The sequence below is a fragment of the Dromiciops gliroides genome, chromosome 2, assembly GCF_019393635.1.
Source record: "Dromiciops gliroides isolate mDroGli1 chromosome 2, mDroGli1.pri, whole genome shotgun sequence".
NCBI classification, from domain to species: Eukaryota; Metazoa; Chordata; class Mammalia; order Microbiotheria; family Microbiotheriidae; genus Dromiciops; species Dromiciops gliroides.
The window spans coordinates 22,941,922-22,967,982 of NC_057862.1; the positions used below are offsets into that span (position 1 = coordinate 22,941,922).

Consider the following 26,061-nt stretch of genomic DNA (forward strand, 5'->3'; position numbering starts at 1 on the left):
GAACTCGAGGACGCCTGCGCGGGGCTCAGTCGGCGCCCGCCCTCGCGTTTTCTGCGGGCCGCCTTTAAGCCGCTGTTTCGCGCCGCCGCCCTCCCCCGGAAAGCGAGCGGCGCTGTGTGCGGACTCTGATTGGCCGCTTTGAAAGTCTACGGGCGCGCTGATTGGTGGAGCGGAGACACTTTAGCGCGCTGAGTTTGAAACTGGCCTCAGTCGGCGTCCCGGGAGCTGAGGCGGAGTAGACCCTCTTGCTGTCGCTGCAGCTGCCGCCGCTGCCCCTTCGACCTCGGCCTCCTCAGGTAAGCGGGGCCCGGGGCGGCCCGAGGGGCGTGAGCAGGCCTGGGCCCAGGCCCGGCCCGAGGGAGGGAGCGGGACAGGCGCCGGCTCGGGAAGTGCCCCGGGGGGAGTGGAGCCGGGGGAGGGGGAGGAGGGCTGGCCGCGTGGGCTGACGGGGCCCCTCCAGCCTCAGCCTCAGTTTCCAATCCTGTAAGTGAGTGGCGCTGCTGGAGCCCGAGCTCCAAGGCCTCTCCCGGCCCGGACCCCGGGGTGCGGGGCGCGGTCCCCTTCCCGGCCCCCTCGGGAAGGACCCCAGCCCGCTGTGGGCCGGAGGAAGGGTGGGGACAGGCGGGGATCTCCAAGCGCCCTCGCACTCGGGAGCGTGGGGAGCCCGGGCTCCATGTGGCCTGCGCCCCTTGTCCCCTCCCTCCCCAGCCCAGAGGCATCGCAGGGGCCGCACCGGGGATTTCAGGGGCGTAGGGACCCCCTCCCTCAGGCGGGAGAGGACCAAGGTGCAGGCCCCCACCGCCGGGCCTAGTGCCCGGCACGTAGTAGGCGCTTCAGGAGGGCCGATGGCCAGGAGAGAGGTTGGGGTTAACTCCACACTGCCCCCAGCCCTCTGCCGTCCCGAGCCCCCGTGCGGTGCTTGTGGCTGTGTGGGGTCCCCCTTCCCAGCTCGGGGCCCCAGGTTCCTCCCCTGGAAAAGTCGGGGTGCAGGGGAGCCCCCAGATGCCTTCCACATCCGACTGCGCTCTGCGTATAGCCCAGGAACCCCGGGGTGCTGAAGTGAGCGGAGCTGGCCCGAGTGCGGCCAAGTGGGGGGACTTGGCCTAGGCCAACCCTAAGTTGGGTTTGATGACAGGTTTCAAGGCCTTTCAGCCCATGTATTCATGGGAAACTTGCTTCCTGTGTGGTCTGGGACACATCACTTAGCCTCCTGGGCTTCGGGGGATATATAATGTGCCTCTATGTAACCAGGGCCTTGGACGTTCCTCTGACTTGGGGGAAAAAGGACACTTTTAATTGTTTTGTTTTTAATTTAAAAATCTCTTCTTTCTCCCTATGGCCACCCTACCTCGTTGGAAAAGAAAAAAATAAAGCCCTGGTAACATTAACAATGAACTAATCTTATTTGCTCTTCATTCTGCCATCACTTCCCTGTCAGGAGATGGGTAACATGCTTAATCATCGGCCCTGGAATAATATTATGCTAGGTCATTGCAGTGATCTGAAGTCTGTTACATTAGAGTTCTAGAGTCTTCCAAAGTGACTTATCTTTTAAGTGATGTTCTGCTCACTTGAATCTGCCTTAGTCCATAGCAGTAATTTCTCTGAAATAGTCTTTTCATTTCTTTTATTAGATTGTAGGCTCCTTGAGGGCAGGCACTGTCTTTTGTCTGTTTTTGGATCCCAGCACTTAACCCAGTGCCCGGCACATAGTAGGCCTAATTAAGTGTTTATTGAGAGATTCTTGCAGCACAATATGATTCCTTGTATCATATAACATCATTTATCCAGCCATTGCCCAATTGATGTCCATCGCCACCCCCCTTCTTTGCCATGACAAAAAGAGCTAGAAATATTTTCATCTGTCATATTTTGGGGGGGTATAGGACTAGTAACAATATTGGTTCAAAGACTGTGCAGTTTAGTAACTTTGGAGGTGTGAGGCGTGTTTCCAAATTACTTTCCAGAATGGTTGGACCAGTTCACAGCTCACCAGCATGCTTGTTTTCTTTCCTATAGCCCCTTCAGCATTTCTTGTCAGCTTTACCATTATGTGGGGGTGTGATGGAACTGTGGTTGCTTTAATATGCATTTCTCTAATTCATGATGTGGAGCATTTCTAAAAAATACAGCTATTGATAGTTTGAATTTCTTCCTTAGAAACGTACATCTTTTGTCTAGTTATCATTTGGATTCCTGCCAACTCAAACCTATTGTTTTATCCACAATCAAATAGCCTCCTGCTAAGGTGGGTAGTACAGATGTGGTCATTCCCATTTTTAGAGGCGAGTTGGAGTGATTCGATACAGGATGATAGTAAGCTTAGCAGTTTTTAGGCCAGGGCATTAGATTTTAGAATTTAGGACTTTAAGGGATCTGTCTGGTTAGATCAATTTATTTCATGGCTGAGGCATCTGAGGTAGAGTGACATGATCCAAGGGTATACATTGAACTCCAATCTTCTTGCTCTTAACAGCACTACACAGGGCACTGGGACAAGAAGCCTTGGCCTGCTACAGAGGAGGTTATTGCGAAATACAGGAAGGTAGGGCCTGCCCTTGGATAGACAGTGTTCCTGTCTGCAGTCCATTTGATCCTTACAAGTCCGATGCAAGTGCTGGAGGAAGAAACCAAGCCTCGGTAATTTGTCCAGGTTTACACAACTAGAAAATGTCCGAAGTAGTATTTGAATATTATCCTCTAATCCATGCCCAAAGAATCTCGTGGATCAGTTTCCTAGACAACCAAGGTAGTTTGCAAAAAACTGAAAGCACCGGGCATTACTGACCCTGCTGTGCATCTCTTCAGAAGTGGTAGGAGGAAGATGGAGAGCTATTGCCTGTGAGAAGAGACATTTGAAAAGGGTATTTGCCCAGAAACTTTGAGACTGACAGCAAGACAAGGTAACAGATTGAACACAAGATTGGTGGAAGAATTTTTAGCTTTTTTCAAAATGAACTAATTTAGTCGTTTTTTCTCTTAACATTTTACAATCTGGCTTCTGCACCTTCATTCAACCTGAAGCACTCTCCAAAATTACCAACGATCCAACTGCCAAAGCCTAACGGCCTCCTATTGCTGAGTAGATCCCTGGATCTGGGATCAAATACAACAATACCTTTGGCCTTTAGAACCTTTCATCACCTGGCTGCCTCTTCCCTGCCACACACTCTTCAGTGCAGTGACACTGGTCTCTGGCTGCTCTGTGAACAGGACATTGAATCTTTAGGCTCAGAGTGTTTTCTCTGGCTGTCCCCCAGGCCTCCTCCTGTCCACTTCCTGGTTTCCTTTCAAATTCCAACTAAAATTCTATCTTCTACACGAAGCCTTTCCCATCCCCTCTTAATTCTCTTGCCTTCCCTCATTTAATTCCCATTAATCCTGCCCATATTGTTTGTGCTTATTGACTGCCCGAATTGTATGTAGTTCGGCCTCCTGCATTTTGGGTGTAGAGGGAAAGGTTCTATCTGCCCCTTTATACATCGTACAAGTCAAAATTGGTATCCAGCCATTTGTGATCCACGTCTGTCCTCAAATCGTTCTAGAGCGTCCTCTGGTCTAACCCCTTCATTTTGCAGGCAAGGAAGCAGCCAAGAACGTTGGCTACATGAGAATCCAACTTCAGTCCTTACTGCAATTTATTATGGTGTGACATCGTAGTTTTGTCTTCTATGGTAATAGAAAGGCTAAACAAAGTTTTCTCCAACAAAATAACTGAGAGACATCACCCTCTCAGTTGGATGGTTGACTCTAGAGCCAGGAAGACTTAGGTCTGTGTCTGCTTCTTGACATGATGGGCCAGTCACTTAATTTCTTAGTGCTCTAGGCCAGAGGTGTGGAACATGCTGCACATAGATTAAAATATAATTGGAAAATATTTAACAAAATAAGCAAAAATACAATAAAAAACATACAGGCATACCTTGGAGATAATTGTGGGTTCAGTTCCAGATCACCACAATAAAGTGAGTCATTAATATTTTTGGTTTCCCAGGGCATACAAAAGTTATGCTTATACTGCAGTCTAGTAAGTGTACAATAGTATGTCAAAAAAACAACATATATACTTTAATTAAGAAATAGTGCTAAAAATGCTAACCAGCATCTGAGCCTTCAGCAAGTCAATTTTGCTAGCAGTCTTTCCTCACATGACTGCTGACTGATCAGGGTGGTGACTGCTGAAGGCTGGGGTGGCTGGGGCAAATTAATTCTATTTGAGGGGGATACAATATATACACAGATCAGTAAATACAAAGTATTTCCAGGATCCACAGAACGCTAACAGGAATCTTGTAGGAGATGGGCTCTGAGCTGATCAATGAAGAAAGCTAGAATTCTTAGCTGGAGGTGAAGAGGGAGAATAATATTCCAGGCATAGAAGTGAGATGGCATGTGGTATTTGGGACAGGCTTGGGACAGAGGTCATGAAAATGGCAGTTAAAATTCTTTTTCCAAGTGCCAGTTGCACAACTCTACCCTCCTTGCCATGAGTATGTAAAAAGATTAGAATTACTGTCCATTACTGTAGTACAATTTTGAATGTACTGAAATATGATAATCGTATTTGAAAGATTTAGACTACCAGTTTACCACTGATGTTTTGTTTTTTAGTAAAAATTTCAGCTGCATTTTCAAACTTGATAACAAATGCTTTGAAAAAATTTTTCATTTTTGTTGATACTTCATTCATGAATGTGCATTTTCTCTTGCCCTACACAGAAAGCCATTCTTTGTAACAAAAATTTAAAGGGAAAAATAGCAGTTAAGTAAAACTAACCATGTATGTGGGTTGGATTAATTGGCCACTTGAGGACCCCTTCCACTCTCAAATTCTGTAACCAACATTAACTCTGTTTGATCGTACGTTGTATGGTCCATCTCCACCTCTAGTCTAGGTGGGAGGTATATCTTTTTCTTTTCTTTTTTTTAAATTTTACTTTTATTTCTTTTTTTGCGGGGCAATGAGGGTTAAGTGACTTGCCCAGGGTCACACAGTGTCAAGTGTCTGAGGTTGGATTTGAACTCAGGTCCTCCTGAATCCAGGGCCAGTGCTTTATCCACTGTGCCACCTAGCTGCCCCCGACGTATACTTTTCAATGGTCCATGTATCCAAGCCTGCTCACTATAATAACTATGGCGTGCGTGTTTACATAGTTGTCATTGGGCGCATTATTTTCCTGGTTGTACTTTCTTTTTTGCGTTAGTTCGTGTTTTCTGTTGCTTCTTTGAATTCTTTTTGTAACACCATAATTTAACTTGGGTTTTTATATTTGGCAAAATTTTGAGCTGATTAGATCAATCCCTTTAGGAGAAAACTCAGGCCCAAATATTTTGTCCATGATTGTGAAGCTTGAGTTAGCTTCACAATCATGGACAACGCTCTTAATTCTTCTGACTCCTAGTTTTCTGAACAGTGTGTTGGTATATATATGATGGTGTGTGAGCCAAGGTATGCCCCAGCGATTTCATTGTGACTTTCTCCATTATCCATTCATTCCACAAGGTTTTATTACTGTTCTAGGTGCCTTTTAGGGGTATAACAAAAAGCTAGCCCTCCCTATTCTCAAGGAACCTATATTCTAATGGGGAAAATGATCTCACACAAATGCAGTAGACACACTTGAATAATAAATTCCACTATTATTTGCATGACAACATACTTAAAGCTTTTTGAAAACTAATTCTACATAAAATGCCAGGTATTGTGTTGTGTTGTTCATCATGACATAAGCTAATAGCAAAGGAAATACAAAATCGATCATCTTAGACTCTAGTAAACTTTTAAGTGACCCTGGGCGTAAGTATTAAGTGTCTGAGGCCGGATTTGAACTTAGGTCCTCCCGACTCCAGGGCCGGTGCTCTATCCACTGCTTCACCTAGCCACCCCTCTAGTAAACTATTGAGGTGTAGTATGAAGAAGTCCTTAGAATGAAGAGCTTAGATTCAGGAAGGAGTTCAGATTCTACTCCTGAAACTTCCTACCTAACTTTATTCTTTTTTGTTTTGTTTTGTTTTGGGAGGGATTTTTTGCGGGGCAGTGAGGGTTAAGTGACTTGCCTAGGGTCACACAGCTAGTAAGTGTTAAGTGTCTGAGGCCAGATTTGAACTCAGGTACTCCTGACTCCAGGGCCAGTGCTTTATCCACTGCACCACCTAGCTGCCCCCCCCCCCCCCCCCCCCCCCCCCGCCTAACTTTATGACCTGACCAAGTTACTTAACCTTTAAATGATTTATTAGTGCACTCCCTAGGGCTTCCTGAGAGGTCTGTCATGATTGATGGAGGAAGCAATGCTACTTTTGCTACTTTTACATACACGCCTAGAGCATTACCTGTATTGTTTGAGTGTTCTTTGGAACATGCTAAGTTATCTGTAGTATTTTTGAGTATTTATTATTTGAGCATAACAGCAAGAAAGAGACAACCTGAGCCCTACTGTTTGACCAAAGTTATTAATAGGGATGGAGACTGAATTTGGGACTTGATTTGTATAAAGAATTCTCAGATGAAAAAGGGGCCATTAATGCAAGTCTGCACTTTCTCTGTATTCTTGATTTTATTTTTTCTGGCTCCCACTCAAAATAGTTAAAACTATTTTATTGGAGCAGCACAGTGGTAACCTATGTAAAAACAGATACCTTGTAGGGGAAATGTAATGTAGGGGAAAGTAAGTGTCAAGGGTAGGATTTGAACCCAGGAGGTCTCACTGACTTCAGAGCCAAATTCTAGCCACTGGGCTCTGCTGCTTCTCAAAAAACTAAAAGTTGTGGTGAGGACTCACTTTGATTTTTTTCCTTTTCAGAGCATATTGAAGAGCTATGGAGGACTACATGAAAATTGAGAAAATTGGGGAAGGTGAGTAATTTATACAATTTTCAAAATGATAAGATTAAAAAGCTAATATCGATTCAAATTAATCTTAATGCCCCCTAAAATCTGTACTGCGGAGAACTGCATAGTTTTCTTCTCAGCTTCTTAATATGAGTGTCCTTTTATCTCCACCCACATATGAATTATTATGTGAACCAATTCAGTCAGTAATCAGCAGACATTTGTTAAACATTTGTATGTAGATGCCGAGTGGACAAAGAAGCAGCTCCTTTCTGGAGCTTATTCCTGTGTTTGGAGGAGGGGGACAATATACACGAAGTACTGGCACAGTGATTTCTGAGTAGAGGACACTAGCAGTCAGGGGATCAGTCAGGACAGACTCCCTGTGAGAAGGTGGCACTTAATTCCTAACTTGCTTCACAGCTCAGTTTCTGTGAGGCAGGAGGATGGTCCAGGAGATGGGGATAGCACGGGAAAAGCCATGGGGATGAGCAAGACAATGTAGGGGAAAGAATATGGCCAGTAAGACCAGGCCTTAGAAGGACTGAGGAACCCGGTGAAATAGACCGGAAAAGGACAGCTTAGAGCCAGCGGTCAGAGGAGTGGTCTAAGTTTGCCAGCTGAGCTGACCTAGTGGGGCTGAGACTCAAGGCAGGGAGCTGGACCAGCAGATTCTTAGGATAATCCCAGTCTAAGGTGGGGGCCTTGTCAGAGGAGAGGAGGGGGTGTGCATGAAAGATGTTATTATGGGGGGCTGAGAGTTTGGTTGCATGCCTGGGAGGATGGGGTGTCCTGAGTAGTAATGTGGAAGTTAGAAAACGAGGAGCATTTGGGGGTTGGAGTGATGATGGGTTCAACTTGGGACCCTTGGAGTTTCAGATGTCTTGGGGACATTAGGGCTGCGCTCCCTATAGGCATTTGGAGATTGAATGGACAATAGAGAGGGCCAAGAAGAGAGCCTCTGCTCTGCCCCACTCCAGTAGCAGGGAGGTGAAGATCCAGCAGAGGAGTCTGTAGGGCTTGTGGAGGCAGAATCCATAAGAGTCAGCAGCTCATTTGATAGAAGCAAGGGGTGAGAAGGGTCTGGGAAGGCCCGTGGGGGAGGAGGCCTGAGGTTTTGAACTTGGGTGATGGGAAGGATAGGTAGAAATAAGGAGGTTTGGAAAAGGAATGAGTTGGAAGGAAAGATAAGACTGAGATGCCTGGAGACGATTCCATTCAGAGTTCCCAATAGAAAGCTGGTGGTGGGAGCGGTGCTCAGGAAGGAGAGTAGGGAAAGACTTAGGTCTGAAGGCCATCTGCATAGAGATGATCGTGAAAGTCATGGAAGTTAATGAAGTCTCTGTAATACACTGCAGTGGGGGTAGGAGACAAGGATTATGAACCAGGAAAAGAGACTGAGAAAATCTAGGATCAGTCATATTCTTTGGATTTAATTATCCTCTTATTATTCAAAGAAAGCACAGTCCTGTTGTCATCATTTGGACTTCTGTGGGTTTTATAATTCCTACTTTATTAGCACTCTTTCAGTGAAAAACAGAAAATTCAGTTGCTTGGAATAAACTGGAAGTAGAAAAACCAAACGAGTAAAAGGTATCTGGGATACTGTGACTTTGAAAAGACAGTATCTTGTGAACCCAACAAAGATGTTGATGACTCAGAAAAAAGAGGGCAGACAGGATGGGAGAGGGACTCCAGTCAACATCTTATGGTGGGGTGGGGGGCGGATCGCGGTGGGTCTTTTGAAGGTTAGGAGACCCATTCACTGGATGGATGGCCTAACTGGGCCAAACCAGGAGTGGTGGGTCATGGTTGCAAAGGGGAGTATTTAGGCCTGGTAGAAATGAAAAGGCCTAAATTCATTTCAGTGTGTATGGGCAAAAATGAACAGCCCCTGTTCTCAAGGCTTCCTCTCCCAGGGAGCAGATTTCCCCTCACTTTACCTCTTCAGGTAAAGGCAGGATGCCCAGTTGTATGGTCTCATTGGCTTCTGAGCTACCTTTCAGCTCTGAAGTTCTGTGATATCAGTAAATTATACTTTACATTTCATTGAGAAAACATTTCCCAGACTTGAAAGAACTTTGATTTTTGCCTTTTAATCTTTTTATTCAGTTTTTCACCAAGTCTTTGTATCTTCGTGATGTGTTCTATTTGAACCTCTCCATTTCCGGTGCCTCCACCCTAGTCCAAGTCACGTTTGACATTTCCATCTCTCTTTTGGAAGCCCAGCTTAAGTCTTAACCTCTTTTGTGAAGTGTCTTCGTGGGTGACTCAGACCCAGGGGCCTTTTGTCCTTGTGATTGCATTTGTATTCCCAGGACTTAACTCAGTGCATGGGCCATGGCAACTCCTGTGAGCTTAATTATGAGGCTTGTTGTCTTGTTCTCTGTACACAGCACCCCAAAATGTTATTCTTTAATTGTTTTCACTTGGCAGTTTATAACTCAGTTACACAAATAAAATTTCAGTTGCTTAGCTATTTGGTACTTAACTTTCTAGGAAGCAGAAGAGTGAGCTTAAGTCACATCCTGGGATCTGAGCTACAAGGGACCTTAGAGAACACCTATAGGGAAGTACAGAGATCTCACTGAGGTCACACCTGGGATCTGAAACCAGATCTTCTGATTTGACATTTTCAGGGGTTTATTTTGTTTTGTTTTGGCGAAGCAATGGGGGTTAAGTGACTTGCCCAGGGTCACACAGCTAGTAAGTCAAGTGTCTGAGGGCAGGTTTGAACTCAGGTCTTCTTGAATCCAGGGCCAGTGATTTATCCACTGTGCCACCTAGCTGCCCCCTTCATGGGTTTATTTTGATGGAAACCTTGTCATCACCTTCCTAAGCAAAGAATATGTATGTTAATCCCATAACCTTTTCTTGGTTTCTCATGCTCATGAAAATTGGTTGTTAGAATAAGCTACAGAAGTAGATGATACACATATAGTAAATGCCAGTCCTCCCCATTAATGGAATAGATGTTACATTTTACATGTGGCTTGTTTCCTGCCTTCAGTCTTTGAGTAAGGGAAATCATCTCCTTAATAGAGAATAAAAGGACAATAGCCAAACAAAGCTGTTGGAAATAGCATATCATTTACACATTCATGGGAATAGAGAGTTATTTTGATGACTTAGAATACTTTTTTTTGAGGCAGGAGTGGCGTTTTGTTTTGTTTTTTGGTAACCGCTTGTTTTGGTAGAAGGGAAACATTTGACTTTTTTATGTTTTAGGTACCTATGGTGTTGTATATAAGGGTCGACATAAAACTACAGGTCAGGTGGTAGCCATGAAGAAAATCAGATTAGAGAGTGAGGAAGAGGGTGTTCCAAGTACTGCAATTCGAGAAATTTCTCTGTTGAAAGAACTTCGTCACCCCAACATTGTCAGGTATGCATAAAATTGTGGGTTGGAAATACCTTCATTTCTAGCACCATTTTAAAGCTAACTTTTCTCTGTAGGACTTTCCTACTTCAAAATTTTTTGAAATTTATTTCAACAAAGCTTATTTGGCCTTTCATGAGTAAGAGCTCCATACAAGGACTGGATATAGCTCAAGGATGTCTGTGTCTGGACAGGGAATGTTACAGGAGTAGAATAAGAGGAGTAACATGCCTCCTGCCAAGGCGGCTGAGGTAGTAGAGGGCAAGTTAGATCCGAGGCCTCTGACTTTTCATCCTATCCCTGCAACCAGCCAGCTATCTGCTGGGGAACCACTTGATTTATAATGGTAGCTGCCCAAGCCGCTGTTGCCGGTGGAAAATAGGTGCTATGGGAGTCTATCCAGTGTCTAGAAGCTGCTCCCCACTCCAGGAGCCCCACCTCTCGTCCCCATTTGAAAATGTCTATTCCTTCCTCCCATTCTCTTGTGCAGAGAACACCTTGGCATTTGGCTTTGGTTGTGTTAGCCTCTCAGAGCATTGTGGGAACTGGGCACTTCACTTGGGATTACCTGTAGTCGACTTTTAAAACGACCCTGGAAGCTCGTGGTTTCTTCTATAAACTGCTCTTAAATGCTAGCTTCCCATTTGACCCTTTTTATAGACTAGTCTGTATCGGATTCATAGGCCCAATTCACAGGGTACTTTTGCTGTCCCCTCTGACACCCTTGATACATTTTTCATGGAAGTGAGAGACTAGAAATATTCATAAGATGTGAATTCATTAAATTGCTTTTTATTTCTAGCCTTCAAGATGTACTCATGCAAGATGCTAGACTCTACCTCATTTTTGAATTCCTCTCTATGGACCTCAAGAAATACTTGGATTCTATCCCTCCTGGCCAGTATATGGATTCTTCACTGGTTAAAGTAAGGCTATTCTTTTTTTTTTTTAATATCATAAAAGTATTTTATTATTTTCTAGTTACATGTAGAGATAGTTTTCAACATTTGTTTTCCTAAGATTTCTAGTTTCAATTTTTTTCCCTCCCCAAGACAGCAAGCAATCTGATATAGGTTCTATATGTACAATCACATTAAACATAATTCTGCATTAGTCATGTTGTAAAAGAAGAATCAGAACAAAATGGAAGAAATCTCAAAAAAGAAAAACAAAAAAAATAGTATGGTTCAATCTGCATTTAGATTCCACAGTTCTTTTTTTTCTGGAATTGGAGAGCATTTTCCGTCATGAGTCCTTTGGAATAATCTTGGACCATTGTATTGCTGAGAAGAATCAAGTCTATCACAGTTGATCAACACACAATGTTGTTGATACTGTGTACAAAGTAAGGCGATTCTTACCAGTTGGCTGATAGATACTGACTTTTGTTTAGAAGGTAGGGGAATCTCCTGAGGAGAGCAGTGATGGTGGGCCCTCAGGCTTGGGCCGTAGGAGGTTCTGGTTAAAGAAGCTGAGGAAGTTTAAGGTGCAGGGGACCGAGCAGCTATTTTTAAGTATTAGAAGGTCTGCCCTGTAGAGAAGGCGTTAGACCTGTCAGGCTTGGCCCCCCCAGAGGGTAGAACTGGGTGGTCAAGAGGCCCTTTGGGGCCTGACATCAGGGCGAATCTCTTTTCTGTTAGACCTGAGCCAAAGTTAAGGGGCTACTTGGAGCTGGTCGGGTCTCTTAACTAGAGACTGGAGGAATCCCCCCCTTCCATTCTGATGCAGAGAATTGTCTTCTATTGCTATTTGGACCCAGTTGGCTTCTAAGGTCTCTTCCAGTTCTGATTCTGTAATTGGAAGATGAACTTAATTCCAGTTTTTACTCATTCATATTTCTTAGTTAGTTTACTCATTTCAAGCTATAACTTAAAATCAATGTTTCCAAGTCCGTGATAATTCTTAGAACTTCCTGCCTTATGCCTTTCAAATTTGGGGAGCATGAGTCGTCATTCAGGCATGTTGTAGGCAACTGCTGTGTGTCAGGCACCGTGCTAGGCACTGAAGATAAACACAGAAACAAAGGAAAACGTCCTGCTCTCTGGGACCTTCGCTCTATCGAGGGAAAAGACTGGTAGTGTGGTGATAGAACAGCCACTTGACCATCCAAACCCCACCCCTTCCTGGGCGCATTTATTTCTACAAAGAGAGTGGGTTCCAGACAGATTCTCTAGAAACCAGCAGAAAGGAGAATGGCGCCCTTGTGTTGTTTCCCCTGTGGCCATGAAATAAACCCACCCTGTCTTCGTGGGAAGTTGTAAAATGGCGACTGGGATCCTTAGGGGGCACTGTAGATCCCTAATGAACAGCTGTGTCCTCGAACGCTTGATACTGGAATTTTGTCCTTGCTGGGTAATTTCATCTTCATGGTTCCCTGTGCTAGAAGAATCAATTAGTATCCATTTTTGGTACACAACTTAATTACAAGGAGAATTTATTGTATTGTAGATACTTTTAACTTTTATAGCTCTGGCGCTTTGACTGGCTGCATGAACAGCGCTCCTTTTAAAATCCCCCTAACGTATTTATGATGAAGAACTGAGGGCATTGATTAGCCCTTCTCCAGAAGGGTTTTGTCCTATTAAATTGTATTTAAAATGGAGCTTTGTTGAGGATATCCTTTGATTAACAGTGGATATGAACTTTGAGTATCGCTGACACTTGTTTATTGGTCATTTTTATAATAGAAGTCAGCACAAAACTATCGTCTCCCCAAAGGTTCTCTTGGAGAAAAATATAAAGTGATGAAAATAGACAATGTATATATATGAAGTACAAAAAATACAGCTATAACGATAAGACTCAAGTGGGCTAGCCACTGATGGTTATCATCACGTTTCTTTAAGTTTGAAAAGAGTTAAAATCCTGCAGCTATTATTACTAGGAAAAAGACTAAAATGGTTTCAAGTTTTTAAATATATTTTCTTTTTTTTTCAAGAGTTATTTGTACCAAATCTTACAAGGCATTGTCTTCTGTCACTCACGAAGAGTTCTGCACAGAGATTTGAAACCTCAAAATCTGTTAATAGATGATAAAGGTGTAATTAAGCTCGCTGACTTTGGACTTGCACGGGCCTTTGGAATACCTATAAGGGTCTACACACATGAGGTAAGAAGAGTTAAAAGAAATTTTTCTTTTGGACTTAGTATTTTCTATTTATCTCATAAATTAGCTTTATTCTATTTTTTTTTTTTTAATTCTTCACTTACGGTGGAAAAGACGCATTCTATCCTAAAACTGTCTCCTTTTTCCTTATGAATGGGAGTCAGGAGACAAGGTCCAGCGCTCTGCTTATCACCTCACTGGGGTCCCCCTGATCACTGGTCAGTAAACATTTAAGTACCTGTTGTGTGCCAGGCACTGTGATAAGGGATGGGGATATCAAAAGGGGAGAAGCCAGTCCTTACCCTCAAGGAGGGAAGACAACCTGAGGTGGGGCGGAGCTAGAGCGTGACCCCAGAGGGAAGCCGAGCAGAGCCACTGTTGGACCCCAGTGAAGAATAGACAGGAGAATGGGGAGCAGCTGCTGCAGAGCGGGGCATGTGTGTGCTGGAAGCCTGGCTTCAGTGAGGGCAGCTGAGACCAGGGGACATTTTCAGGGAGCTGGTCATGGCTTCCTGGGGGTTCAGCAGTGTGTGAAGAGCAGTGTGTGGGTGATAGATGGGTTGGGCAAGGTATCATGGGAACAAGGTGAGAGGATCGTGCAGGGCTGAGCTGGTTCACCAACATGTCAAGGGTAGTAGGGGAGGGAAGTAGAGCCACCAGGACAGAAGCAATGATCTGGGAGCACCCTGAAGGACGGGGTGGGGTTAGGGGCCATAAGGAATAGAGAAATAGGTGCTTGTGGTTCTGGGTACATGGAGTATGTGCAAGTGCTTAAGGGAGGGCTCTGGTTCTGCAGGGGAGGGGGAGGGAGGTGGGGAGTCAGTAGATGGCGGGTCTTTGAAGGAAGGAGCATCTGTGGCCATGCATGTGCGGGTCCCCCAGGGTGTTGAGGGCAGGTTTTAGGCTGGAGAGGAACCTGACTGAGCCAGGCCCTGTTCTGAGGATCATTGTCAATGGTGATAAATGTGGGGGGAATAGGCGGGTGGGGTGGGGGCCCGAGCCTGGGGATCAGGCAGAATCCCAGCTCCTCCATTGGGATCTGGGAGGTGTGGAAAGAAGGGAGCGGGCTCCCCAGGAAGGGGCTCCCCTGGGGGCTTTCAGTATTGGTCAGAGATTGGTTCCGTTGAAGCCATTCCATCCTTCAAGTCACCTAGCCCCTGAGCCTCAGTTTCTTGTTCTGTAAAATGATGGGCTTCGCCTGATGACTTTGATGTCTCTTCCAGCTACAGATCGATAGTGTGATTGGTTTTTTAAAGTAATTGTCACCTGCCCGTTCTGTGCTGTGGATGACCTTGCTGTAGGACAAGCGTGGTTGAACTGCCATGCTTATGTGCTTTCGCCTGGTAGGGCAGAGGAGACAAATCGACCCAAAGAAAGGCAGAGCAGTAAGAACTAGGAGGCCTCTAAGAGTGTTCTGAATGGGACAGTGTGGGGGTGCAGAGAAAGGAGGGGGAGCTTGTCAGGGGAGTGCCGCCTTGCAGAGAAGCGAGGATGGGCAGACAGGGCTTCGCCAGGCTCCTCTGGCTGGGCAGCAGCCACCATGAGCCTTCTGGGACTTCTGCAGAGCTCAAGTGTTGTAGCTGACACCGCACTTGGGGGCCAAGGCCCTGCTTACAGGCCTTTCTAAGAGGCCTATGGGTGCTTTTGCCCATTATTTACATGAAGGAAGCTCACTGGCCCAGCTGTGACAGTAACCTCAGCTACAGAGCTCAAGGATGTCTTTTAACCTTCAAGCTTAAGGCTCCTGAGGGAGGCGTCCACTGGAGTCTGCAGCTTCTGTGTGACCCACTTAGAGCATTGTCTGGTTTCTGAGGAGTGAGGTGTTCACTCAAGGTCTTGCTGTCTGGGGTCAGGTCACTCACTCCCTATTTCCTTTGTTATTAGTCCTGTGTGTAACAAATGAGACCCTTCAGTGGGAGATTCTGGATCATTGGTGTGCTTGCCCACATCTCTAGTTTGGCATGTAAACAGGGACTGCCATGTTCTATAGGCACAGCATCCATTGTGGAGGGGCCCCGGGAGCAAGCTTGTGTCATAGTCTGTGTTCCTGTTTAATTTCTGTACATAAAAAGATAAGTGCTGGTGTAATCTCATCTCTCTGGCCTAAGGAGCTCATATATAAAGCAGGAATTGAGGGCCAGATCCAGCCAGTTGCCTGCTTTTTATATGGCCCTTGAGCTAATAAAGTACAAGACTTTATTTTAAAATGTGAAAGCTCTGGTTAGCTCCTAGGCTCTGCAAAAACAGGTGAGTAGGATTGGGCTGACCCTTGTTCTTAATGACTCAAAAAAAAAAAAGGAAATTATTTCTAGCTTTGCATTTTGCTCTTCCTCCAAATGAAACATCCATCCTCAGGTTTTGACAGATGTCTTATTCCCAGCAATCTACATTTAGTGCATTTGTAAACTATTTAACATTTGTGTGTTTTAGGTGGTAACACTGTGGTACCGGTCTCCAGAGGTGTTGCTGGGCTCTGCCAGATATTCCACTCCCGTAGACATCTGGAGCATAGGCACAATATTTGCTGAATTAGCAACTAAGAAGCCACTTTTCCATGGGGATTCTGAAATTGACCAGCTCTTCCGAATTTTCAGGTATTTTATGCATTTCCTCTTGTTCTCACACTATGGAAAACCCTCCCAGAGTAAAGAGAGAGTCTCTTAGTAAACTTTTGTCCTGCAGGGCTCTGGGGACACCTAATAATGAAGTATGGCCAGAAGTCGAGTCGCTGCAGGATTATAAGAATACGTTCCCCAAGTGGAAACCAGGAAGTCTGACGTCACATGTCAAGAACCTTGATGAAAACGGCATCGATCTGCTCTCTGTGAGTAGTTCTCCCATAAAGTTCTGGTGGGGCTTTATGGTAAACTCACTTGTTGAAAATGGAAAGCTCCTGCTTTCAGTGGTTTTGGGTTGGGTTTTTTTTTATTATATACTACATGCTTTTTAGAGAGTATGTTATACATGTAATATTCAAAAATGTGTGTGTGTGTGTGTGTGTGTGTGTGTGTTGAGATCAAGCTGATTTCTGTTAGTGTATTTTTGTTTTCTTTGTTTGGGGGCAGAACCAAGGTGTGACAGTGGGGGGATTCTGGGCTTTTTCTTTGTTTTGTAGAAAGGATATTGTTTTTTTTTAATTGGCTATTGACTCTAGGAGGGTTTGTTATACTTTAATTAACTTGAAAGAATTAAGGTAAGAGTTGGTAAGTAAGGTAATTGTTGAATAACTCCTGGTGAAGACCATTTGTTCCTTGTTGACTTTTGTGCTATATTATTTACCTTTGGCTCATCAGCAAGTTTTTATTTTAAAAGTCTGAGTGATAAATGTTTATTAAATCACTATGCCTTCATAAAGGGTTTACATTTCAAGACACTTTGCCTAGCTCCTAGTTATCTTTTTAGTTTGAAATACTGAAATGTCTGGTTCCTCTTAGATTGGAGAAGAAAGGAAAAGAGAATATTAGTAGGGCATACTTTTAAACACTGATGTTTATGTTTTAGGCTTATATTCTTCCCTTCTCCCTTTTGGGGTTAGTGCTTATGTCTTGCAGGCATCTGTTCCATTCATCTGTGTTATTCTGTGCCCACTCAGTTTTTGGTCTTGCTAATATCCCAGTTTTTCCTGTGTGGCCTGCTACCTTTCCCTTGAATTCACTAGTCTCTGTCATTGCCAGTCCTTCTCCCACATATTCAATAAGAAAGACAATTCTTCAGTCTCTTAGTCATTTAAAACAGCCTTTTCCCTGCCAAAATAAATTTCTTATTCCTATGACAGCCTCAGTAATGTCAATCTCTTATTTTTACAGCACTTTGTCCCAATATGTGTCTCTTCTTGCCAATGCAGTGAGCCATTCCTTTTTAAAAATGAAATGATTTGGGCTCTCCTTCCAATCCCAGCAAACGAAAGAGAAGTAAAACTCACCAGACACTCAAGAGTCTGACAAAACAAATTCCCACATTGTTCCTGCATGAAAATTGGTTTTCTGCATTTTAAGATCATTGCCCCTGACAGAAGGGGAGGGTCTTGTTTTATCTTTCGTCTTCTGGACTGGGACTGAACTTTGTATTGATCAGTGCCATCAAGTCTTTTCAAAACTTTTCTCTATAACATCATTGTTCAAGAGCATGCGTGCGTGCGTGTGTGCGTGCGCATGTGTGTGTGTGTGTGTGTGTGTGTGTGTGTGTGTGTGTGTGTGTTCTTATTTCTGAAATCTTCGGGGCTGTTAAGGTGTGTTGAGAATATTGCTTGTTTCCTATCTTCAGTACCTGGTCAGATCTAGTTTGTATTTTGTGTGTGTGTACATAATGACTTTGGAACATGAGGTTCATTCCATGCCAACTATTCTAACCAACGTTATTCTTTTATAATTTGTCGTGGTTTGTCACTCATTGCTTGTGAATTCTATTGTATTTTTTGCTTTCAAGTACAAAGTGAAAAGGTTTTTAGTTCATAAGATCATAAATCTAGAGCTAAAAGAAGCATCAGAGGCCATCTTGTCCATTTCACAAGTGTGGACATGGAAGTTCTGGGAGGCCCCAGAGCTGGGCTATGAGCCCAGGACTTAGCATGCTAGAGACCATTGTTCACGTGTAGCCAGTCATCTTGGGCATCTCATCCAAAAGTGTCCAATAGAGGCTTGGAGTGCACGTCCTCCGGCTCCATTTCTCCTCTGCACTCCAAGCTGCGCCTTTGTTAGCCCAGTGTGAACAGCAGACAACTCCTCGGCATTGACTAGTCTTCTGGAACCAGTTCCCTCACACTGAAGACTTGCCCCAGGTCTCAGTTGGTTTGGTGCTTCCAGGACCTACTAAAGTGTGGTTGAAGGGGAGTCATTTTTGATCTCAGGGACCAGGATTAAGTCTAGCTGGTTTTGTTGATACATACACCCCACCCCATAAGCCTTCCTTGTCACAAATTAAAACAGTGACACAAAACCAGCTCATGCTGTGATCTTGGTGGAAGACATCTACCATCTCTCTCTCTCTCTCTTTGTTTTTTGGGGGGGGGAGCAGGGCAATGAGGGTTAAGTGACTTGCCCAGGGTCACACAGCTAGTAAGTGTCAAGTGTCTGAAACCAGATTTGAACTCAGGTCCTCCTGAATCCAGGGCCGGTGCTGTATCCACTGTGCCACCTAGCGGCCCCTCTACCATCTCTTGTACTTGGCTTCTCCCCACCCCTCCCCATAGACATCCTCTCCAAGGAAAGGATAAAGGTGGTTTTTGGTTGTCTGGCTGTATTCCTTTATGTTATTGTAGTCACTGTGGATGCTCGTCTGGTCCTGCTTCTTTCAAGCTGTAACAGTTAATAAGAATAATTGTATTTTTTCACTCGTTTCTTAATGGTATAATAATGTTCCATTGCATTATTATGCATCAGTTGGTTGGTTTGACCACTCCCCAACTGAAGGGCCCCTGCTTTGTGGTAGCATCTGTTTTAAATACCTTTGAAGGCAACCCCAGGGCCCAGAAATATGGCAAAGGAGAGACTGCTGCCAACCAACGGCTTGTCATGTGCCTTGTTTATTCAGCTACATGTGATGTCTACTGTGTTAGGATTTCAAGGGTATTCATGTTGCCCTTGTTGGTCTAATGTCACATTCTGGTCAGTCTTAACTCTGCTTCCTTAGTGCTTTCAAATGTGTAAATTAATTTTTGCCTAATACTAAGTAAGCCCCCTGGAATATGCATGCGCTGCTTCATTCCCCCTGCCCACCCTGATTCCTCTCCGCAATATTGAAACAACTACAGTTAGGTACCACCAATCCTGAAAAAACATCTTAAATTGCTGTTGCAAATGACTTTCTCTTAGCCAAAAAAAATATAATTTTTATTTTTCCTGGCCTAAATTTATATTCTTACTTGTAAACTATGAGCCTGAAATGCTTTATGTATTTGAACATGGAATTCACAACAACAAAAAATAGAGGTTTGGGCACTTAGGGTTTCTTAACACTAATGAATGTGGGGGCAGGGGGTGTTTTATTTTTTTAAGTAGTTCTCTTGGTTAAGGCAGGCACAAGGATTGATGGCTTTTAAAATTTCCTGAAGTGAGAATCTTACAAAAGCTTTTTTTTGGGGGGGGTGAGACAATTGGGGTTAGGTGACTTGCCAAGGGTCACACAGCTACTAAGTGTCTGAGGTGAGATTTGAATTTCAGGTCCTCCTGAATCCAGGGCTGGTGCTCTATCCACTGTGCCACCTAGCTGCCCCAAAAGTTTTTGACATTAATTTATTGCTTGGTGATAGACATTAATTTAATAGAAAATTTAAATAGATAATCTGTTTAGTTTCATTGATACAATTTCCTGAATAGGTTTCCATTTCTTTCTTTTTCAGAAAATGTTGGTCTATGATCCTGCCAAACGAATTTCTGGCAAAATGGCATTGAATCATCCATATTTTAATGACCTGGACAGTCAGATTAAGAAGCTCTAGCTGTCCAGCCAAGTGATTCCTGGGGTCTCGTATTGATAATGGATACTTCTCTTGTAATGTTAAGCTCTGTCAATATTTGTCTTTATATGTGTGTGTGTTCCTTTCTCTGTTGTAAAATTGAAGCTGTCCTCTGTTTTTCCAAGGTTTTGCTTAAAACTGTAAATATCATTATAATGAATAATGCTCTATGTAGATCTCATCAATACAGCTGTTTTTGTTTTCTATAAATAAAACTGTAAACCTAGCATTGATGTGCAGGGCTTGGGGGAAGTTGGAGCTAATTTCAAAACATTCTCCTAGAGTTTTTGCATGTTTGAGATGTTATTTAGGAGCATAAATCAGACACAAATTTTATTATGTTATAAAATATCATAAGACCCTTCCCTGGGTATATTTGTATGTTTAAAATGAATTCTGATTGCCTACAACAATGTGAAATTTAAATTTGTCTCAGCATCAAAACCAACCATCTTGAAGGGGAAATAAGGGCATAGGACTTCAAATAATATGCCCAATTAAAAGCCTGAAATGCACTAATTAATTAAGTTTAGATGCTTCATGTGGTAGGATAGAACATGTATGCATAGTATCTTTCCCATAGCTTTCTACTTTACATCTTGGAATCAGAGAAATGATAGGAATTTTGCAGCATATGTTATTGCCTTATAAACAACATGAGGGCCTGCTAAGGGCTCCCTGTATCAGAAGAGCCTCTAGCAAACTCACCAGCGATCCTATTGACAGTTTTCGTTATGAAATTGTTTGAATGGATTCCTAGCCTTTGAGTATAGGCGTCAACCTTGGAAAGGAATTGGCTGAGCATGCAGTTTACTAAGGTGAAATTCAAACCCTCACCCAACATAATCACCATTGCACTTATTAGTTACTTTTAGTGAAACACAACATTTTAATGAAAACTACTCTTTGAAAATGACATGAATATCTAAGTGGAATGATGCTGGGGAATGGTGATTGGTATCTTTATGGTACTTGATCCTGCTACTCAGAGTGGCTTCCTGGTAGTTGTTTGGTTATAGCTATAGATGAGTCCTTTTTTGAAAGGGTGCTGATGGATTTTTTGTGGGGAGGGTCTTCGAGGGAGGGTTTTAAGTAGCTGTATGATAACTGTATTTATGTTAGACACTAGAGCTATTTTTTTCCCAATCACCAGGCTAGATAGACCTTCCTTTTCACTCTTCCCCATCCTCTTTGGCATCAGTCTACACTGGTGGTCTTTACCACCATGTAAATAGCTCCCATTGCCTGGGTTCTGCGGGCCAGCTTTAAGCATGTGTTTTCTGCCATGTGTATAGTTAGCCTAAAAAGGGAGTTTTGGGTCCTTTTGCCTTCAAGGTAAATTGGCCCTGCTTGTGTTTGGGTCCTGGGACATGGATATTTCTTTTTAAGCTGCTCTGAAAACATTCATGAATTCATTCCCTTGCTAATAATTTGACTTTGGAGCTATTCTGAAACTCCTTTGTCTTTGATACACAGGTAGTAAGACTGCATGCATTTGGGAATAGAGAAGACCAGGCAATTTTTCCCTTCTTTAGAACATGGCCTTTTGAAACATATTTACTTATTTATCTGTATCTGTATGAAATAGATGATTTGTGCGTAGTTCAGCATAAATTAGGAAAGCAATTTGTAGTCATCTTACTTCTGAGTTATGAAAGTTAATATTAAAGAATCGTGCTAGTTAGAAACTAGCCCTGTGTTGATTAAAGGGTTTCACTACATGATTTAGTCAGTGTGAATGATTCTAATGAGCACCTAGGAGAGGTTTGAAGCAAGTTGGCTTCACGCACCTTAGCTCTGCAGTACCTGTGATTGCAGGAGTGACCAGAGGAATCTCTGCTGGGTTCTCCTTTGGTTGGGTGGAAGGTCTTCCTGAAAGCCACTGTTTTCGGGTTAATACATAAGGTTTTAGCAAATGCTGGGTGAATAGAGAAGAATTAGGGTGGCCCTCTACTTGTACTGCATTTGTAAAAAATAAGGAAAATGGAAGCAGAGCACCACCTGTTCTGCTGGAGAGGATTACTAACTGGCACTTGGCACAACATTTCAGTCTTAAGGGATAAATAATAAAATGGCAGTTAACAATTATGCTGATGAATGTTACTTTCTTGAAATAACTGTTATGATTTATTTTCCACATAAAACCAAATTATTTAGGCCAATATAGTTTTATATTCTCAGCTTGCTTGCTCTTAAATTCCAACTTCATGCAGAAGCATTCTGGCCCCTTAGTACTGTCAAGTTACCTAAATAACTCACTCAAGGAGTTAAGAATCGAATTGACTGTATCCTAAAGACCTGGACATTTATGGTTCTTTATGTAAAGAAGCAGTTTGATCCAGGGAAACAGAGGCTCCGTTGGACTTGAAACTGAATTTGTGAATCAGTAGCTAAGTGTGATTTCTTGCACAAACGAATTTTTAGTCATTAATCAGCATAGGTACAATGGCCTGATAGCTATGGTCTTTGCCCCCATATCTAGGATTTGGGGTTCATGAGCAACTTGAATGACAGGTGCCCATTTTCAGTCATTCATTTTGTCTGGATGAACAAATTTGGAGGCAGCTTTCACAAAATCCCTCAGGCCAAATCTAAATATCTATATCTAGCTGTGGTTTTGAGAAAGAAGGTCTGAAATTCTGAAATGGAAATAGAACTGGGAGCCCACAAGGACTCATTGTTTACCAGGAGTGGGGACCTTTAAAGGACCATCTGATCCACAGAAAATGAACCACACCCACATAATTAGCAACAATGGAGAACTGTTTAAAAGGTGCTAAAATGAGTCCATGCGTTTGAATAAATGAAAGCATATATTTAAATTGCTATGAGGAATAGTTAAAAAGTGTCGTGAAATACTCTTAGAAATCACTGTCATAGAAAAGCCGAATTGAAACAGAAAGCCAGTTCTGGCCTTGGGCAGCACGCACAGCCATGATTTCCCAACCTTTGCTGTAGATTTACCTCTTGGGAATTATGGGTGGAAAGGAATCTCATGGACCCTCTCACCCATGCCCATGCCCAACCACCTCTTGAAGCCTTCCAGTGAAGCGGAGCCCCCTTCCAGGATTAGCCTTTCCCACTGAGATTTAGCTCCGTGTGTTTTTCCTTTCATTAAGATGACATTCTGGGGCAGCTAGGTGATGCGGTGGATAAAGCACTGGCCCTGGATTCAGGAGGACCTGTGTTCAAATGTGGCCTCAGACACTTGACATTCACTAGCTGTGTGACCCTGGGCAAGTCACTTAACCCTGATTGCCCTGCAAAAAAAAAAGACAAAAAAAAGATGACATTCGCTTCTCTAACTTTGATCAATTGATCTTTGTTCAGACTCTGGGAGCCAAGGAGCACAAGTGATCCATTTTTCAAATGCTTCTAGGTAGTTTTTGCACCCCTGGGGTCAAAGCCATACTTGAGGAACCTGCAGCTACTTTGCTGGAACTAGATGCATACATTCTCACAGTATAATAGTATTTGGGCGGGAAGTGCTTCTTTTGCTCTGATTATACAATAATGAAACAAACTTTTTAAACTGCATTTTTTTTCCCATAGAAGTATTTTATTATTTTCCAGTTATATGTAGAGACAGTTCACAACATTTGTTTTCATAAGATGTCTAATTTGAATTTTTTTCCTCCGTCCCTCCCCCCTCCCCAAGACAGGAAGCAATCTGATATAGACTATATATATATGTACAATCACATTAAATATAATTCTGCATTAGTCATGCTGTGCTAGAAGAATCAGCAAAAAGGAAGAACCTCAAAAAGGAAAAACAAAAGAAAATATAGTATGGTTCAATCTACATCTAGATTCCATACATTTTTGTTTTGGTTTTTTTTTTTTTCCTGGATTTGGAGAGCATTTTCCATCATGAGTCCTTTGGAACTATCTTGGACCATTGTATTGCTGAGAAGAGTCAAGTCTATCACAGTTGATCAACACACAATGTTGTTGATACTGTGTACAATGTTCTGGTTCTGCTCATCTCACTCAGCATCAGTTCATGTAAATCCTTCCAGGTTTCTCTGAAATTCGCCTGCTCATCATTTCTTACAGCACAATATTATTCCATTACATTCATATACCACAAATTGTTCAGCCATTCCCCAATTGATGGGTATCCCCTCAATTTCCAATTCCTTGCCACCACAAAAAGAGCAGCTAGAAATGTTTTTGTACATGTGGGTCCTTTTGCCTTTTTATGATCCTTTTGGGAAAAAGACCTAATAGTTGTATTGCTGGGTTAAAGGGTATGCACAGCTTTATAGCCCTTTGGGCATAATTCCAAATTGCTCTCTAGAATGGTTGGATCAGTTCACAGCTCCACCAACAATACATTAGTGTTCTGATTTTTCCACAGCTTCTCCAACATTTATTATTTAATTTTTTTGTCATATTAGCCAATCTGATAGGTTTCAGGTGGTACTTCAGAGTTTAAACTGCATTTTAAAAAGTGAGCCTAGAAGATAATTTAGAAATAAAACATTCTTCCATCTTTGCCTTTCTTAGTAGTCTATATCCAGTGTCTTCTTCCTTGATTTCCAAGGAAGGTAGCTGATACATCAGATTTGTGATGCTTTATGGTCTATAAAGTGCTTTCAAAACAACCGAGCCCAGGAAGTAGGGGATGCAAATATTACTCATTCTACATATGGGGGGGAGGGGACCTAAGAAAAAGAGAAGGTTGATTTCATGGTGTCATGAAAAATCATGGTGTCAAAGCCAGTGCATAAAACCAGGTCTTCATTCCAAGACTAGTCTCTTTCCACTGAGCCATGTTGCTCCTTTTAAAAAAAATTTTTAAGAACTAGGAGGGGGGGGTATAGAAAAGCTGACCCCTTTCTTCTATTTTATGGATTAGGAAATGGACCCAGAAGGGAAAATGATATCCAAAGTCAACTGGAACTAGGACCCAAGGCTTCTACACCCAACACTCATAATCCCAGGAGAGTGAGTGACCTCAAAAGAAAATGTGTAGCAGGAAACCCCTCTGATATTCCTACAAAGTCATTCCTTTGGACAATTTTAATTGTTAGGAAATATGGCAGGAAGCCACTAGATTTGGAGTCTCAGAAGACCGAGTTAACTCTTAGGTGCCACCTGTTAGATGTTGACCAAGTGCTTTATTCTCTCTGGCCTTCAGTTTCTTATTTGTAGAGAAAAAAAAATGTTAAGAGTGCATCATATCTAAGGTCCTTTCAAGCTATCATCACTTTGATCATATGAAATCCTAATTCTACTGTCTACCAAATGTGGTTCTTACCTTTGCGGCCAATGAATAGTACTTGAAGGATCTATAAGTCTTGCTGCAGGCTAAGCAACCCCATTTCCTTCAACCAAGCCTTGAACGGCATGGTCTGTAGTGCTTACCCATCTGGCTGTCCACCCCAACTGGCCACTGATCTTCCTAAAGTGTGATGGTCCAAATTGGACCTAATTGTCCAACAGATAGACTAGAGCAGTGAATAACCATGAGATTATTTCCTCCATCATTCTGGGTAGTATGCCTCCCAATGAAGCCTCAGGTCATGGCAGCTTTTAAAGCTACCCTATCATTACTCGATGTCCTGCAGTGCCCCCCCCCCCAATCTGGTGTTCATGTTGATATTTGAAGCCCCTAGAGCATTTCCTTTCTTTCAATTCATTTCACTCCATTCAGTCTAAACCAAAATGCTCTTTCTGCTGGGCCATGTTGCTTTCCTAACCACTCATTTGGAACCATAATCTACGTCTCTTCTCTTTGGTCACACACAGCCTTACCCTGGCCTATTGGGCAACTTCCTCATTACGAAGCTTTGCTTTTACACCCTGAAATGCCTTGTCAGCAACTTGTAATGGTCTCTAACAGACGGGACATTTCTGCATCTGTGTGATTCAAATAGCAGTGGTTAATGGGCCTTTTAAGACCGATTTTACTATAGAAGGGTAATGAACATTTGAATAGAGTGTTTGGACATGGTATCCATTCTCTATGATTAAAAAAATGTGTCCCTGGAATGCTAGATCCTAGGCATCATTTATAGCAGTTCTTACATATGTAACAAGATCCTCATGCCAAGCCATTGTTTTCCATTAAGCTAATGATATGTTAATGGAAAATGTAGGGTGTTTAAAGATCTTTTACTTACAAGTAGCCTTAGGCATTAATCATGTCATTTTTTTGCAGTGTGTCAATAGCCATTTTTTTGTTTTGTTTTGTTTTGTTTTGTTTTTCGGTAAGGCAATTGGGGTTAAGTGACTTGCCCAGGGTCACACAGCTAGTAAGTGTTAAGTGTCTGAGGCCAGATTTG

General features: G+C 42.9%; 1 protein-coding gene across 4 annotated transcripts; it reads left to right on the plus strand.

Moving 5' to 3' along the window:
- Positions 1-192: 192 nt before the first annotated feature.
- Positions 193-21,609, plus strand: CDK1 (cyclin dependent kinase 1). 4 transcript variants are annotated; one of them, XM_043980781.1, is made up of 10 exons: positions 212-296; positions 2,477-2,640; positions 2,809-2,903; positions 6,801-6,853; positions 10,058-10,214; positions 11,011-11,134; positions 13,147-13,317; positions 15,745-15,908; positions 15,997-16,138; positions 19,652-21,609. In XM_043980781.1, exons 4-10 carry the CDS (start codon positions 6,817-6,819, stop codon positions 19,748-19,750), a joined length of 894 nt encoding a protein of 297 aa, XP_043836716.1. In that variant the 5' UTR covers positions 212-296; positions 2,477-2,640; positions 2,809-2,903; positions 6,801-6,816; the 3' UTR covers positions 19,751-21,609. The 4 variants fall into 4 exon arrangements, with proteins under 4 accessions (XP_043836717.1, XP_043836715.1, XP_043836716.1 ...); XM_043980782.1 differs by lacking the exon at positions 2,477-2,640 and having other exon boundaries at positions 193-296; XM_043980780.1 differs by lacking the exons at positions 2,477-2,640; positions 2,809-2,903 and having other exon boundaries at positions 193-296.
- The last annotated feature ends 4,452 nt before the right edge of the window (positions 21,610-26,061 follow it).